This window comes from Molothrus ater, chromosome 5 (genome assembly GCF_012460135.2).
Source record: "Molothrus ater isolate BHLD 08-10-18 breed brown headed cowbird chromosome 5, BPBGC_Mater_1.1, whole genome shotgun sequence".
Classification (NCBI taxonomy): Eukaryota; Metazoa; Chordata; class Aves; order Passeriformes; family Icteridae; genus Molothrus; species Molothrus ater.
This window is the reverse complement of record NC_050482.2, coordinates 42,127,266-42,144,476: the sequence shown is the minus strand read 5'-3', so window position 1 is coordinate 42,144,476 and position 17,211 is coordinate 42,127,266. Positions and strand designations below refer to the sequence as shown.

Sequence of the window (17,211 nt, the reverse complement as noted above, 5' to 3'; positions counted from 1 at the left end):
ATAACACATAAGTTCATATATTTTTGGCCATTTCATTCTGACTTCATTAAGTCACATCTTATTTATAAACAACTGTAAATAAGAAGCACATTACTATTACCTTGTAAACACTGGAAGCTGAGACTGGATAACCTGGACTCTGACAACTACAAGCAGGAGTGTACTGAACATTAGGACTATGAGCTTCAACAGTGTTTGGAGCATAGAGAAAGGAATACTGCCCTTTCCTCGAAGAATCTGTACAGCTGTGTCCAATAATGCTGGCAAGGTGTACTGCAAATTAAAAAATGGTTTATAATCAGACATTAGTTCCTTAGATAAATATGAGCTACCTAATACTTTTTTCCTTGGTTTTCTGTAAACGTCTGCTCCCAATAGTTAATTAATTCAGCTTCTTAGTACCTTCATGACAAGTCCCCAAAATCAGGTCTCTATTCTAATAAACTAGTCAAGTATTCTTGCTAACGCTATCACAGCTGAACCTGTACACCTATAGCTATTTTGTGCTGACAGATCAAAAAATTGTATCATCTTCAGAGGCTTGAACAAATGAATCAAAACCACAAAAGGAACTCTCAAGAAGAAAAATCACTATTTTCAGAATTATCTGCCCCTCTGAAAACTTGCCCTATAAACAAAATTCCTTATGAATGACAGAAATACTACTTGCTTTCTGATTAGCCCTGGCTTTATATTTTATGCCACTACTGCAGTAAGTCATCCCTCCTTGCCTCATGAACATCATAACCTTGCACAGGTTCCCATTACATAAGCTAATTTCTTCTCAGTGTACCTCTTTCCCTTTGTCTTCATGACTTCTGCTGGTGATGATTTATTGATTCACATATACCGGCTGGCTAAACTAGACAAACTGAAAAGTTTTTGAGGACAGGTAAAAATCTAAGTTCATGTGACACCTGTGCTTTAAGAAGAAGCCTCAGTTTGCATTTTATCTTTCCTACTCAACTGACTAACACAATCTTATTAAACTTCAGTGAAATTGAAGATCAGATCAAAAGTTACTAAAAGAAAGGAAGAGTGGGTTGAAAACCAGTCACATACTGGTGATTTCCTTAAAAATCCAGCTAGAAAATTGTATTTTAATTCACTAGACCTGCAAAGGCAATAGTTACTAAGACATCAATGTGATTCTGGTATTTCAGCCTTGATTATGTGTCCCCAGGATTGACAATCTTTTGGCTTTTATTGGCGCATTTTTGGCAAAATTTTCCGGCAAGCAATTAAGAAATAACTATAAAATCTTCTTAAAATATGGAATGCTAAGTTTTATTTTTTAATTTATTTTGGTTATTGAAAAGTCTAGAATTATTTAATTGCAGGAGAATCTTGTTTCTTTAAGGAAAAGTCACTATTAATTTAAAGGCTTATCAATGCTTAAAATGAAATATATCAGATAACAGTATTCTTAGAACAACAAATTCCTTAAGAATGTTACTTATTCAAATAGAACTACTCTAAAGCATTTGGTTACTCAATAGAAAATGATGAAATGAATTTGTATATAATATGTTCTCTATTTTTACTACAGGATTTGCAAATCTCAGTCAGCTAAAACCAAAGGCTTCCATTAAGACCTGTCAAGTCTTTACTGAGTATATTTGCTAACATCTCCACATGGCACGTAAAGGACAACTTGGAAATTATTTGATTCCCTCACTGTTAACTGTCAAAAATGAATTGACTCAAAAAAAATCTGAAAAATGTAACAGAACTATTGAGTTAACCTTAACTGAGAAAGATCAGTGCCAAATATGATGCTTCAAAATACTTAATGTCTCATAACAGAAATCCACTTTATTTTTCAACAGCTTACCCCTTGAGCAATAAAGACTTCATACACACAGCATATCCCCACCACTGTTATTCCTTGTTCTTTACACAGCGTTGCAACAGCTACTAGAAATACAGTCACTGCAATTGGTGTCCACACTGCAAATAAAGAAGATATTGAAAGTGTTCCATCTTACAAAAACCACATTTAATAAAGTAAATTACTTTAAAAAGTGAAGGCTTTGGCTCCTCACATCTGAATATGGTATGTTCTGTAAATATTTTAGTATATGTAATGTCTTACGAAAGATGACCACTTTTACTCTACAGAAAATAATACATATGCACCAATATTAAAATTGCCTCCCTTAAAATGAATAAAATAAATTAAGGGTAAAAGACTAATTTATAATAAGTAAAACAAAATATCTCAGTACTTCCTAAATCACCAGAGCACTTTTTCAAATGGAATACTTTATAGGGAGTCATGGCTTCTCACTATGTCAATCTGACTCTGGCAAAGATGGAAGCCTCCTTTATCTGCACTGAAACTTTGGAGTTTACTTGTGACTGACCATCTGAGGCACCTCAGCACACTTCCACTTAAATTGCAGTAATAAAAGTCAGTGCAAGAATATCCTAGGGTACGTGTTATAAAACTAAGAAGGCATTAAAGAAATGCCTAAGTCTTGGGGAAAAAAATGCAATTTATAATGGAAAGTAGTATTATATGGGTATCTTGGCTCTGAAGGAGTTTTGGTACACACTTGCTGAATAACCAGTTCACCTCTATTATGGTTCTAAGAGCATTTTTATCAGTGGTAAAGAAACTAAATTATATCTCTATTTGTCAATCATTTACCTATAGTATTATCTGGACCTTTAGACTTTGTGTATGACAAAAAAGCAGCTAGGAAAAAAATAGATGATAAAAGCTCTGCTCTGCCCACAACTCCAGTTACCTGAAAAATAAAAGAAGAAAAACCTTAATTATTATTAAGTATTTATTATTATTTGATATTTTAAGGTAGCATTTATTGAGTTTTTATTAATAATCTAGGTATGCCATTTATATGTTACTAGATATTTATTATTATATAGATAGAAGATCTCTAAGGAAGTATCCCATAGAACACAGGAGTTACTAATCCCCAGGAGCAAGAAATTGGGTAAGGAAAGTAAGAGGTCAGTATTGTTGAGTAGAGAACTGTTGGTCAAACTAAAGTGAAAGAAGCAAATGCCCGTGCAGAGGAAGCAAGGACTGGCAACTTGGGACAAAGCTCAGCTGTGCAGAGATGGAGTGTGGAAGGCCAAGGCAAAGCTGGAACTGAACATGGCAAGGGACATAAAGAATAACAAGAAAGGCTTCTACAGGTAGGTTAACCAGAAAAGGAATGTCAGAGGTGTACCTCCCCACACCAACAGTACTGAAAAAACTGGTAACAATGGACAAGTAACAATGTAGTAGTAGTACAATGGCTGAGGTACTCAACAATATTTCCGCCTCAGTGTTCAATCACAACCTCTCTTCCCTTGATGAGACAGAGAGGAGTGGATTTTATGAAATTCAAAGAAGAGTTAAAATGCATATGGCAAAGGGTTTTTTCAGAATCCCCAAAGAAATACACTCATTCTCATTTTGAAAACTGTTTTCAAAAAATGCTGAAGTGAAACCAACACTCAGATATGGAAGACAGGTCATTATGCTCATGGCTATTGCAGTAGTCACTGTGCTGCCTACAGTACCTTCTAGGACCACCATTCTTCCTCACTTGTCCTCTTCTGTAGTGCCTCTGACTGCTTCCAAGTTTTTACAAGTAACATGGCTGAAAAACAGCATGGTGTCCTGAGGTAGATGGTTGTATTTAGCTAAGGACACTGCATAGCTCATGATTTAACTATGACAATGCTGAAAACTGACTTTTTTCCATCTGGACCCAGCTAGAAAGTTTTATTGCTAGTACATTCTTGGTCAAGCATGATTGATCCAGCACAGCATAAAATGAGAAAGTAACTCAGTATCCAAGGTCACAGTGTAAAGAAAAGCATTCTAATCTGAATCTGAAATCATACTCTAGTATTTCTCTTGGGACTACAGTATGTTTACCAAAGGATTCACTGAATCACGCACAGAGAGAGCATGTTTCACCATTGGTAAGACACTACAGTTTGTGTTAATATTTTGAAGAGCATCTAAGTATTTGTTTCCAAAAATATCTTAAGATGTTTCAAAGATTCCTGATCTGGAATCCAAAATTGTCTAGCATTAAGACATTAAAGAGAACTTTATCTGTAGATCAGTTGAAAGAGAGCATTAATAAAGCATGTTGGTGTGCCTCCACAGTTGACTGCCAACAAAAGAGAGGTTCTATTTCTGGATACAAACGTGACTTATGAGAGAAAATTCCAGCACTCACAAAGTTAGTTGACATCCTGTAGTTATAAAGGTGGTTTACATACTTCTGGCCAGAACAGTAGCAAAGCAGTTAGCAAGACTGAACTGGAATTGTAAAGATAAGGACAGATGAATCTATGATGCTGTTATTCAACTCATTTCCTAAAAATGTCTTCCTCAGAAAAACAGATATCACTGCAAGAGCCTAGCTTCTAATTCTTAACTCAAGCAGAAAATGATCTTCTACTTTTTCTGCTTTGATAACTTTTCCAGGAAAATACTGTTTATCTTAAGATAGGCAAAGGGTTGAAATATTTATGTATTGTATCTGCTGCTTCAAACTCCGGTACAGGTGATTAATACGGAAGAGATTAATTTAAAGGAATTAAGACCAGATACCTTTCAATTATAATTATAAAAGATATAAAAATCCAAAAATCCTAGTCCTAACATACATCTCATTATTACTTCCTTTTTTCTGTGTAAGGAAGCTTCCATTTGTTCTTTTTACATACTGAAAGAGGTGTGGGTAAGAAGAAAGCAAGCCCTTATCTAACTCTTCACTGAGTACCGGGGTACTCCAGCAGGGGGATTTAACTAGAATTGCAGTTTGGTGGCGTTTCCAGGCCAGCACCAGGTTGTAGCGATCCTTGTGTTGCAGTGCCCTCCCGTGGCCCACACCAGGCCTTCCACAAGCTCTGCCTTACACAATCAGCTTCTGTTACACAACGGGCTGTAGGATTTGCACGGTACTTCTTACTAACTCTGATGGCACAGTACTAAAAGCATCTCTGCGCTACTTGCTATTTTGGGAGGAATGTGAAAGTTCAATCATAATAAAGAATCACTGAAATTTGGAATTGAAGTGATAAAATTTCACTGCCTGATCTAACCTGTGAGCCACTAACCTAAGTCACTGGAAACTTGCTAGCGCTGCTGCAAAGATCCTGTCACATTTACTACAAAGAGGTAAAGCCAAATTTGGCAATTTAAAACATGTTTTTTCAAAGAACCAGAAAACCAAATTAAATAAAGAATTTTAATTTTTTAAACTCATATTTTCCCCAAGTTTTTAAAGGGGTTTGTGCTTTGGAGCAAACAGGAATTTTTAGGTGCTGAACTTCCTCATTTTAAACATCCCATTAACTTCTAGCAAGGACGTATTAGTAGCTTAAATAACAGCCAACTTTATCAACTCAATTCCTGTAAAATTTGCTCAAAATGCAATGATGCAGGTTTCTTAATTATTGCTTAAAGGGATCTGTACTACTAGTGAATAAGAGATAGATGCAAACTCTTTACCCAAAAAATCAGGACCAAAAAATTAGAACATAAAGCCCTCTCATTTTATTAAAATCAAAAGACTCTGTTCCCCTCTTCCCCACCCAAAAAAACTCCTTCCACTCAATAAAGTGGTATAATCTTCAAAGCAGCAAAAGATTCAAACATTTTCAGTTTTCTGAAAATAAGCTAATACTATTTTAAAAAAAGAAAGAGACAGGGCTTTGCAATACCTGTGTACTGAAATCCAGGAAAGCAAATTGAACGGGAGCAGAAATAACAGCAGAAAATGCCAGAAATCTGCTTTATCAGATTTTCTGGCAGAAAGAAATCTAACGAATGGTGATCACAAGACTTGATTTCCTCCACAACACTGCAAGCCTGGTTGGCCATTAAAAAGTATATAATCAGAAAACTTGTACAAACAAAGCTTTTTGGTTTTTTTTTAAAACAGCAGTGAAGAATTCCTTCAGAATCAAAGAAGAGAGGAGAGAAATGTATTTCTTCTTCCTGGCATGCTGTATGTTAAAAAAAAATGGAAGGTTTAAACAGAATTGGGCCAAAGCTGGCTATAGCATAGGAACAACAATCCTAGAGAAAATCCCACTGAGACAATTGACATAAAAGAAAGCAGACACAATAGGCATGGTGATTAGCCACAAGGGATTCTGGAAATGCATTAAGAGGCATTCATAGTATTTGCAAAATAGGATACTGTATGAATCACCACAGAACACAAATGTCTACGTAAACTGAAGTCATAAAAGCCAATGTGAATAGCAAAGGCCTAAATTATTTATTAACTAAATTCATGTTTCTTTAATTATTTTCCAGTAGTTGCATGTAATATAAAACAACTCTTGAGCATGGAAATTTGTCACTTCCACCACTCACTGCAAAGGAAAAATTAAGTACAAATAAAATCATACTTTCTGAAGTTATATATATACAAGCAGATACAAACACCATGAAATTTAAGTTTAATTAAAACAGTTCAAACAAATTAAGCAGATCATAGCTGTACCTACCGCTTCAGTATGTATTGGGTGCACTGCAAAGAGCAAGGATGCAACTACACTGCTCCTGTTGTCCAGGAAGAGCTTACAGACCTTGAGGAAGACTATGCAAACCACCACATGAAAGACCAGATTTAGAAAGTGGTAAGAAACCGCATTTAACTCGCTGAACAAGTAGTTTAAGCGAAATGTTAGAACTGTAAGGGGACGATAAGATTTATGACTCCTCTCCTGAAAGAAAACAAATAAAACAATCCGTCACCACTAACTTACAAAATGACTTTCACTCCAAAATACCTTCCTAAACACCTATCCATACCTGAATCTCCTTCCACTGTCAGGCATCTACCTTCAAAACAAAGACTGGAAAATCAGTAGCGCCACAAAAAAAAAAAAAAAAAAAAAAAAAAAAAAAGCTTTTTTCCTCTGGGCATGGTTAAGGATTTTTTTTCAGTAAAAACATGTAAAAACATACTAAGCTAGCAAATAGTAGGTCACAAGGAAATAACCCTGTAGGTTATGAACATAAGAAAAGATTATAAAGTGGAATGCCTTGATAAGCAGAGAATGTATGAATGGGAGAGAATTTTTATTCATTTGCTCAGCAATAACACCATGTGTGACTTTTAAAATTGTATCAAAATCCTTTAGCTATTGCCATTTAACGATGTTTATCAAAAGCTTCAATGCCAATGCAGCTTTTCAGATAATACACAGCCACTCTATATGATTACAAATCAGAAACTCTGAATTCATATCTATATATCTATATATATATATATCTACACTTAAATAAATTTAAAGGAATCAATATTCTAATTCCAAGCTTTGTTGTTTAAGTGTTATTTTTCCTTCCAGGTTGCATTCAGAAATAAATGCCCTTGCATGGCATTATCTAATTTGAAAAGAGAAAAGAAATTGGTCAGAGTTGTTCAATTTTGATATTGCAATTACATAGGAAATAACATCATGCAGCTGTATGCTGTCAGTACAACTTCACCTTCTTACCAGTTCTTTTATTGAACAAAGGGAAAGAATATAAACTACACGTGTTCCTGATATTATTGTACAAAACACTAACAGCACCAAATTCCATCAAATCCAAGCTATTCTGTTAAAACCACACTAGGGAAAAGAAGTGTAAAAACACTCTGCAAGGTTTTTTCAATTTCCTAAATGTTTCAAAGTGTTTCACAAACCACCTACCTCAGACATTGGAGTGCCCCAGAAGTCATTCTGAAACAGATTTCTTAATGGAGTAGAAGGATGCAAATCTTTATTGTCCAAAATTGCTGAAACATCATCAAAAACAAACCCACAAAAGAGACTGTTCCAGTAGCAGGCTGCCACCACACCAACTATTAGTGCAGCTTCCTTCAGGCTTACGTCAGCCATCTTCTCAAGGAGGTTTCATGGACAGGAACTGAAATATACGTAGAGAAACTTGAGTAGTTACTTACTAAACTTGAGTAGTTACTTACTAAACTTGATTTAAAAAGTCAAATTAAGACATCAAACACTTTAAAAGTTAATGACACTCCATACCTATAAATCAGTAAGATAGAAAAGTTTTTCCTCAAGTCACACATGTAACATGGTTCAGTGTTTAAAGTAAATACGCTCATTAAAATATCTTACCCTTAAAAAGCCTTACAAAAGGTAGATACACTGCTACTTTTCATGTTTTACTTGCGGGCAAAGAAAAAAAAGCATTTATAATAAATTGTGATGTAGCTTTTGCAGACAGCTATTGCAGTTCAAGAGAGTGGTGTAAACTGATAAACTATGAAAAATAAGTTCTCTGGAATCCTGAGTAATTTAACATACACAAATTCTTAGTTAGCAATGAGGCAGATACTGTGTCAATTATTTATGGGGTTTAGATTTAAAGGTGTTTCTCAAAATATTTCAAAATCAATTAAAACTAAACCAAACTTTGAACGTTCTGATGAACAAACTGGAAACTTGTAGAATTTCATAAATATAGGGGTTCAAGGACAGGTAAAGGACATGAATAATTTTAAACTTACCATTGAAGGTCACACTAGGCTCATTAGCATTCTTTGTAGAAGTTCATGAAAAGGTCATTTTTTTCCTCAACTCTGCCAGTTGCTCTGATGTCACGGACTGTTCATGAGACTACTGTCTAAAAAAAATAGTATGCAAAAAACCAAAATTAACTTTATCTTGTATTATTTTCTCTCATCTTGCTTAACTTCCTAAGCTCTAGAAATTATTAATCAGCAGTTTTATGATTATTTACATAATATTCTATGGGTGAGCTGATCAAAAGGTGAAATTACTGTGTATTGGGTTGTTCAAAAATACTGTTCTGCCTCGGAAAAGTAAGAAGGTAACTACAGGTCAAAGGTATTTCTTTTGACCATTAGTGAATCTGCACAGACCACTGCCAACTGCTGGGACTGATGATACTGAAAAGCTACAGACAGTTGAACACTAACTTCATTTTGAGAAAATGGACATGACTGAACAAGAGTATTTTCCCCCCAAACTGTAGAGGGGGAGCATCTGTAAGGACACAGAGCAGCTAATATTAGCCAGATAATGTGGATCCATGAATACATAATGACTGCAGCCTTATGTTTATCACAGTTCACACATCAAAGCTGATGAGCTATTTGAAAGCTACAGTCTGCTTTATTGGCCTAAACACTGAAATTCTGGTGATTTTTTTTTCTCTGGTCTACTGGGCTTTTAAAAAATTGTGTTCAGATTTATCATAAAACATGCTGAGCTGGAAAGGACTCACAAGGATCACTGAGTCCAACTTCTGGCCCTGCAGAGGACAATCCCAAGAATCACACAAGGGGCCTGAGAGTGTTGTCCAAATGCTTCTTGAACTCTTAATACTCCACACTTGAACTCTTAATACTTCCTTCTTGAACTCTTAATACAGGCCACAAAGATCTAGATAGGTGATCTTGTTTGTAGTTTGGAGGGTGGACCTGAGAGCTCACAATCACTCACCACCACAACTAGTGGCAAAGGAACAGTAGGTACAGGAAGGAATACACATACAACAAGATGCAGGTGCAGCTAAACTGAAAACCAGGACATATATAATTTCAAAGAAATCAAACCAAACCATTTGGTGTTTTTTAGTACTTGGAGCACTGGCCATTGATGTCACTCCAACAAAGAAAGCCTTTTTTTTTTAAAGCTGCCACCACCTTTGTAATTAACAAAAACAAATAAAAAACCCACCATAATGTTGAAGGATGTTGTGACACCTTTTTCATAGAATCACACAATGGTTTGGGTTGGAAGGGACCTTAAAGATCATCTAGTTCCAATCCCCCTACCATGGGCTTGATCTGATTACTTTAAAACACTAAGATAAGTTTACAATTGAACATGTCTGCGATCCTCTTCGCAGACAGAGAAATCTTATTAAGAAAACAAAGCATGCTACAGGAATACACTTTTGAACTTTAACTCATTACTTTTTTAGATCCCCCTTCAAAGGTGGATATGAAACATTATGCTTCTACCCTGCCAGAATTTGAAATTCCTTTTTTGCAACAGCTTCTAAAGAGTCCACTTCCTCCTTGTTGAAGTTCACTAATCCTACTGAAAAGCAGTGATATCTGAAAAGGACCTACAATAAACATGTCAGGATTTTCCAACATACTAGCCTTTATTATTTTAAATACTGTGACATAGTAATATTACCACACAGAACCAACTGTAAGATTTATTTAAATTCAACCTTTAAGAAAAGGTTCTGTTAGGTGAGTAGGGTTTTGGTGACTTCTAATTCTTTAACAATACTTATTCAGAAACAGCTAGTTACCCAACTAGCAAAAAACCAAAATTGATTTCTAAGTACTGCATCTTACCAAAATGAAAAGCTTAAGCAACCTTAATTATTAGCTCTTTCAACTTTTAGGTTTTCACTTTTCCACACATGAAAAAGTATGTCAAAACATCTACTATACTTATCCCTTAATCCCAGGTGATACTAATGCTTCCACAAGCCTTTCTTTTTGCTCTGAATTTCTAGCATTCCTTCCACCCAGAACTCCACACTACACCGTTATTGACCATGCTGCTCCCTGACAGAGCTCCACTTACCTACATGACAGCTGTAGGGAAAATACTGTTTTCATTTGAATGAAAGGGAACTCTTAAGCATAAATAAATTCAGATATTAGATAAATCCAAAGTTCATGTTTTAGTGGCTAGCCCACCATCAGAGAACTCCAGAAAATATCCACATTTAACACGGAAAGCTTTTATTGCAATTCACCTTCGCACATTTCAATCACAGATACAATTACAACTACATGCAAATACATGGCTATACCTTGGTCTTTCAAGGCAAGTATTTGAGTCACAGACACTCCAGACAATCCTGAACAAGTTTACTAAATTTACTATAGGCAATGAATATATGCAACAAAATGCACTGTTCTGGTTTAGCAGCAAGTCACCCAACATACTGCTTGAACTGTATCAAACTTAGTAACCTTTAAAGCATCACACCATACCCCTCTCAAATTTTAGTTGTGTGCTAAAGCACTAGGTCTTGAAAACTGAGAGGCATAATGGGAATCTTGTAAAGCCCTCATATTCAAGCACTCTGCTTCCAGGCTAAGCACAAAGAGAAAAATGGGAAATGTAAGGCCACATAAAACCTGTAGATTGCACAAAACTGCAGTACAGGTACTTTACTCCTTCTGACTTGCATTCTGGCATTCTAAGGTCTTATTTTCCTGAAATGTACTGTAAAGATACACAGAGTTAGGAAAATTACTTTTTTCCACCTGGTCTGATTACAGAGTACTTTTAATGTTCTTGCTGACCTAAAGCATAAATAAAATTGCAGTCCTTTATGTTAGCATAACAATGCAGATTTTGAGCAAGTCTTGCAATCAGAACTACTACTTCCTATCTGCTACTGTAGCTGGGTCCACCCTCACACTCCAAGCTCCAAACCTGCAATGATCATCAACATGCTGAGAATGCAAAACTAAATCAGAGGTTTATAAAAGATCACCCGTACTTGGTAAGCCAGGCAAAAGTATGCCTGCCCATAAACTCAGTGGAAAACAGCAACTGCTTCTTGGCAACCAAAATAACTTTCATGCCAACTAATCTATTATCAGTTTGATGTTGGAAAGAAAGAATCCATGTAAGGAGTATATTAGACTGAGAAGCTTGCAAATCACAGACATGCAAGAGGCTGCTGGAGCCTTGATATGACTGGGCTGCTCATGTGAGTGGATATATTCTCCTTCTTACCAACTGACATGTTGATCAAGCCAAGTATGGTCTTGCAAGGGCCAGTACTTCACTTCCAATGATGGATGTATTTGATAAACACCTGCAAAATGCTGCCTAACAACTTCTTTGCTAAAACAGACTTGCTGCAAGGGAGAACCACATCACTGCCTAGTCCTAAACTTGCAAACAGACTGACCAACTCTCAGGTTATTTTTTCATCTCACTTACCTGCTACTTTCACAGCTACTAAGACTGCCCCTGAGATACTTTAAGCAGCCCTTGGGCTGTATGACTGCCAGCTTGTGGTTTAGTACACAGCCACAGAGCTACCATTTGACTGGATGAAATCAGGACAGACATGTACTTTGCATACTTTATTACAAAGACTTCTGTTGGATGCTTTAATTTACAACAATATCTGACCGTGTCATGAAGAATATACAGCTGAAAACAATGAACAGCAAAGTAAACCTTAAGAGTCAGAAAATGCACAGTAGTCATCAGAGCCAACTGTAAAAAAAAGAATACCCAGTCTGTGCAAAACAGCTTATCATTGGACTAAATCTCTTAGGCTGCTTGGCACAGAAATCTGCACTTTGCACAGCACCGTTTTCACATTTGTACAGAGACACTAAATGGAAAGGACAGAAGAGAACCAGAACTCTCAAGCCCATTTGGCTCATAAAGTACATAGTTATCCTGTTCCAGCTTCTTGAGATCACTCTATTAGTTCATCCAGTCTTCAAGAATAACAGGCAAGAGTCAAATGTAAGAAAGTTTCACAAAACTGAAAAAATGCACTGACAAAAAACCAAGTAACAACCACCAAAAGAGCCAAAGCACCTTTAGAAGGTAAGAAGACACATTTCTCAATGATTGCTACTAAATCCATGACACTATGGACGGTTTAGCACACCACATGTTGCAAGATGAAGTAGTCTGCATAAGAAAACCTCTGTCGCAAATAAAAAATGCATAATGATGGTCTAAGAGTATCCTCAGTTGGGAAATTTGGGAGTGCAGAAGCCATTTTCTGTCCATCAATTTAGAAAAAAATGGCAAGTGTCTATCTTGGCAAGAACACAGCTGCAATCCCCAAAACATGCAAAAGTTATTTAGCATTCCATCATTAGCTATCTGCTACCTTACATTAAAAGACCCTTGCAGGAACAACTATGATTTGTCTGTTAGACACATCTGACTATCAAACTTTAGAAACTTAAACATACATTTAAATTTTTTTCTTCTACTGAGTAATGGCACTTGCATGGATTGAAAGGCATTGAAACGTGTCATGCCAATTTACTAAAAAATAATCAGGCAATACTAGAGATTTATTTACTAGAGACACAAACTTTATTAATCACTGAAGGTTCTGAACTGTTTAGAACATCACTTACAGTTCACACAGAAACCTTCAAATTATCAAAGGTGGAAGAAAGTGAAAAGCCGTTAAAATCACTCCTAGGGTTATTTTTATTTTTAAACAGGTAAGCAACTAGTTCATCTAAGAGCTGGTAGCTGAACTGATGAATATCTGCAGATATATACAAACCAATAGCACAGTCACTTCAAAATAGCATTTTTAATTAATCTTTTGAGGCTCCGCTAATGTCCTAATTTGTATTGCCTACTTGCTAACCTTTGTTTATTTTTATTCTGAGTCAAAGTGAACATTTTGTGCTGATTATTACAAATGTTTACTGACAGAGAGAGATCATAATTTTGTTTCTATTTTGCCTTTCCAACAAAGCCTTAAACTTTATCTACTCATGCCACTCCAAGGTACAACTCCAATAGGAAAAAACTTAGTTGCACAGCTGAAATTTAAATGATTTGGCTTGAATCTGATCTAGAAAGCAAGAAGTATTTGGGAAGATGAGAGGAGAAATAATACAAAACATGCCTGAATTTCCCTTTCATCTTGCTGAAATCCTAAACCAGGAAAAATATAACAAGAAAAAATTTATTGTGAAAACCTTCTGCAAGGTTTTTGCTACCAGATCAAGAGGCATGGGACTACTAAGAAATACTCTTCACTGCTCAGGAAGGCCTGCAGCCATCTCTTCACATGGTTCTGAAGGATTAACTAGAAGTGCACCGGCAGTTCTGATACAAAGTCAGAACTTGTGTTGCAGGCCAGACGAAAGATCTCCCACGGGGAAAGAACTTGTGGGCAACCAGGCAGCTGGACTAACACTCCAGATATTTTAGGTTACTCTGATACAAACAAGGACCAAAATGTAACACAATTTAAAATGGGTAAGAAGCTACTGGTTTAGGTGGTGGATTAGCTTCAATTTGTTCTGAGTGGATATATTGCAACTAGTACACACCAGTTGAAATACAAACCACACAGGTCTAGCTTGTACTTTGTAACTTAGAAACTTAAATCAGTAACAGAATCTCACATTTCAATGTCAAGCCTTTAGGGGGTTTTTGCTACGTTTAAACAGTAGCAAAATAATGCCCATCCTATTTAGAGCAACTACATAAAACATCTTTTGTGGCCTCACTGATGCAAAAATAGTGTCTCTAATATAACACTTATCACCACTCTCACTGTTCAAGAAATGCAACAGCACAAACTGTATGCTTGTTTACTCCAAAGAATAAATGAACAAAAGCTACATGTGAGGTATAAGGTGAAAACACAGCCTTTAGACTCTGCTACTCTGTCCTTACTTAGTATGCTGGGTCTGTATAAGATTTCTTATGTACTTTAAATAACATTCCATTAGGCTTTTCATGGTGCAGTTTTTCTATTAGGTCTTTGCAAGGGCACACTGTTATCAAAGCTGTGATTTAACATGTATGCCTAACTCTTCTATCAGAGTAGGTCAAACTGTTCACCATGGAGCTGAAGTGATTCCTTGGCTCCAGAACTGTAAGTATCTATTCCACTAAAGAAGATTCACTTAGACAAAGTTCATCATGTGAGGTGATGCAAAACATACTAATTTACTTGGTCCAAGCCACGCTGTATTTTAAATGTTTTCTCATTTTGTGTGGGGTTAATACTTCAATTGCTTTTACTCTTTTTTCACTTTTGGAGTTTCAATGCCCACCTCAAATCCAAATACTTTTTATTTCTGCACCAATGGTCTTTAGTAGCTGCACTACACAATTACAACCCAGATATGGTTTCACTAACAGTAAATGTAGAAACGTGTTCTCTGCTGATTCTACAAGAGAACACTCAAAAATGCAGTTGCGTATTAAATAAAGCACATTAAATAGCTATACCGGCATTAACAGCTGGTTAAGATGATGAAGATGATTAAAAAAAAGCCTCCTATACAGAATGTTATTCCAGCATTCCAGCATCAATGGATTAATTTCTCTGCCACAGAAGGATTCATTTCCTGAAGGCTTAGTTTGTGGCTAAGGTGCCATTATTTTCTGTGTCACTTCCTACACCTAAAAAAGTCCATGCTACTAATAAATAATTGTTTTACACCTAACCATACTTAACTTCATTTTTAGTAACATTACCCATTCATTAAATATAACCCAGTCTCTTTCCCTTCCCTAACTACACAGTTTGCTTTTTGCACCCAATATGGAACTACAATTAACCAACCCCTTGCTGAGATATAGAAGTCTTTGGAGTTGTGCTGTGACTGCATAACTATAAGGAGTGCAAGGCATCTTGTATCTTATCACTCTCCTACTAAATATCAAAGATATACCGATCAAGAGATACCAAAAACATTGAAAAGTGTTATTAATCCAAAAAAGGACAAAAGTACAAAGATAACGTTATAATCGCCTTTCTCTTACCATTAAAAACAAAACAAAGCAAATCCACTTCAGCTCTCCACAGCTGTTGAACAAACAAATACAAAGAGATAAACATGCCTGAAATGGTTACTAGTTTTCTTTTTTTATTTGAAAAGATGCCTTCATACCCCTTTAACTAAAACACTGGAGCCCAAACTTTATCAGCTATCAGGCCTCTACCAAAACTCAGACTTGCTGGCTAGTAGTACGCAAAGGATTCAAGTAATTTATAGGTGTGCTTTCCCCGCGCCTTCTGGCCGCCACTGTTCCCTGTCCACCCCAAAGCGCACCCGTACCCGGCAGCCCCGCAGCCCTCCCGCCGTCCGGGCAGGAACCAGCACGCTGCCCGCAGCGCTGGGGCGAGGCAGGCAAGGCAAGGCAAGGCAAGGGCAGCCTGGGCGGCGGAGGCGGCAGAGCCAGGGCGCGATCCCGTTCGCCGCTCAAGCGCCGCAATCAGCGGGCGAGGCCGCGCCGCCGCCCGGCAGGAGCGGGGGGCTCACCGACGGGGCACGGCAGGCACAGCCGGCGGACCGAAACTACCGCAGGCAGCAGCTACACCGGACCCAGTCCTTCCTTCCTCCCCCCCAGCCCGGCAAGGCCAGCCGCGGGGCGCGGCCGCAGCGCGCCGTGCCCGCCCTACCTGAGGCCGGCACCAACACCGGAGCCGCGGCCCCGCCACCGGAGCCACCACCCACCGCGCACTCCGCCGCCGCCGCACATGGAGCATGCGCGGCGCCCCGCAGAGGCTATCGGGAAAAAAGTGAGCGGGGCGGTCGGCCCAGAGGCATGCCGGGAGCTGTAGTCCCCGGGAGCCCGCCCGGTGGCGGGGGTGGTGCTCGAGGCCGTTGCCCCGGCGAAGCGGCGCTCTCGGGCGGGATCGCGCCCTACCCGCCTGGCTGCTCCTCGGCACTGGGAGAGCTCGCTTGGCGCCGTGGGGCTTGTCTGTGGGTGCCACGGAAGCGCTGACTTTCCCTGCGCCCACGAGTATCCGGGACCGCGGGAGAGTCTGATGGCGTCGCCTGGCAGCGGCCACCGTCATCCCCGGGAGCGGTGAGGCCACGGGGCGGGGGGTGCACCGGCCAGGAGACCAAAAGCTGCCTCCGGCCGGAGCGGCTCCCCCGGGAGCAGCCGGGCTAGGGGCGGCGGCAGGCCGGCCGCGGGTCCCGGGCAGGCGCGTCCGGCGCAGGCTGAGCCCGGGGATAGGGCGACCCGGTTTGCTCTCGGCTGCTGCCTCTGCTGCGCCTCCTTGGGAAGGCGGCTGCAGAATAAGGCAGGTTGTTAGTTCAGCAGAGCTGGAATGAAACGGGGACAAAATTGTCTCAGCAGCATCCTGGAGGGATCCTGGGCTGACACTGTATCCTGTGTCTGGGATATGCCAAAGAGGAGAGAATAGGAACCTGCGAAGATCCTCTCTTGGTTGGGGTTTTGTAATTAAGACCTTGTGCTTCTCAGAGCTACTCCGGGTAAATGCAATTTGAAAGTCAAAAGTAGCTTACACTGGGTTACGGCATGTAATAAATGCGGAGTTAGCAGAGCACATCTCCCGCGTGGCTGTGGTGCTTCTTGATGCTCCGTCCCCCTCGTGTGCAGGGGACTCTATGCTGCCCACTACACACACCCTGGTGGGAAAAGATCTGCTCTTCCCAGTGGTGCGTGACCTCCCTGTGATGGCAAGGTGTCACCACATGAACTTGGCTG

The 17,211-nt window shown here is 38.7% G+C and overlaps 1 protein-coding gene across 4 annotated transcripts in view; it reads right to left on the bottom strand.

Annotated features, from left to right (window-relative positions):
- TMTC3 (transmembrane O-mannosyltransferase targeting cadherins 3) overlaps nt 1–16,233 on the bottom strand; it is a 29,643-nt gene extending 13,410 nt beyond the window's left edge. The window contains exons 1-8 of one of the 4 annotated variants that reach the window (XM_036400730.2): nt 16,154–16,233; nt 15,514–15,556; nt 8,514–8,625; nt 7,690–7,906; nt 6,496–6,714; nt 2,654–2,753; nt 1,835–1,950; nt 101–273 (exon numbers count right to left, since the gene is read on the bottom strand). In XM_036400730.2, the coding sequence (XP_036256623.1) occupies nt 101–273; nt 1,835–1,950; nt 2,654–2,753; nt 6,496–6,714; nt 7,690–7,878 (797 nt within the window). In that variant the 5' untranslated portion in view covers nt 7,879–7,906; nt 8,514–8,625; nt 15,514–15,556; nt 16,154–16,233. Of the gene's footprint in view, nt 1–100; nt 274–1,834; nt 1,951–2,653; nt 2,754–6,495; nt 6,715–7,689; nt 7,907–8,513; nt 8,630–15,513; nt 15,557–16,153 lie in introns of all 4 variants that reach the window. The other 3 variants (XM_036400728.2, XM_036400731.2, XM_036400732.2) reach the window with 3 other exon arrangements.
- Between the last annotated feature and the right edge of the window lie 978 nt (nt 16,234–17,211).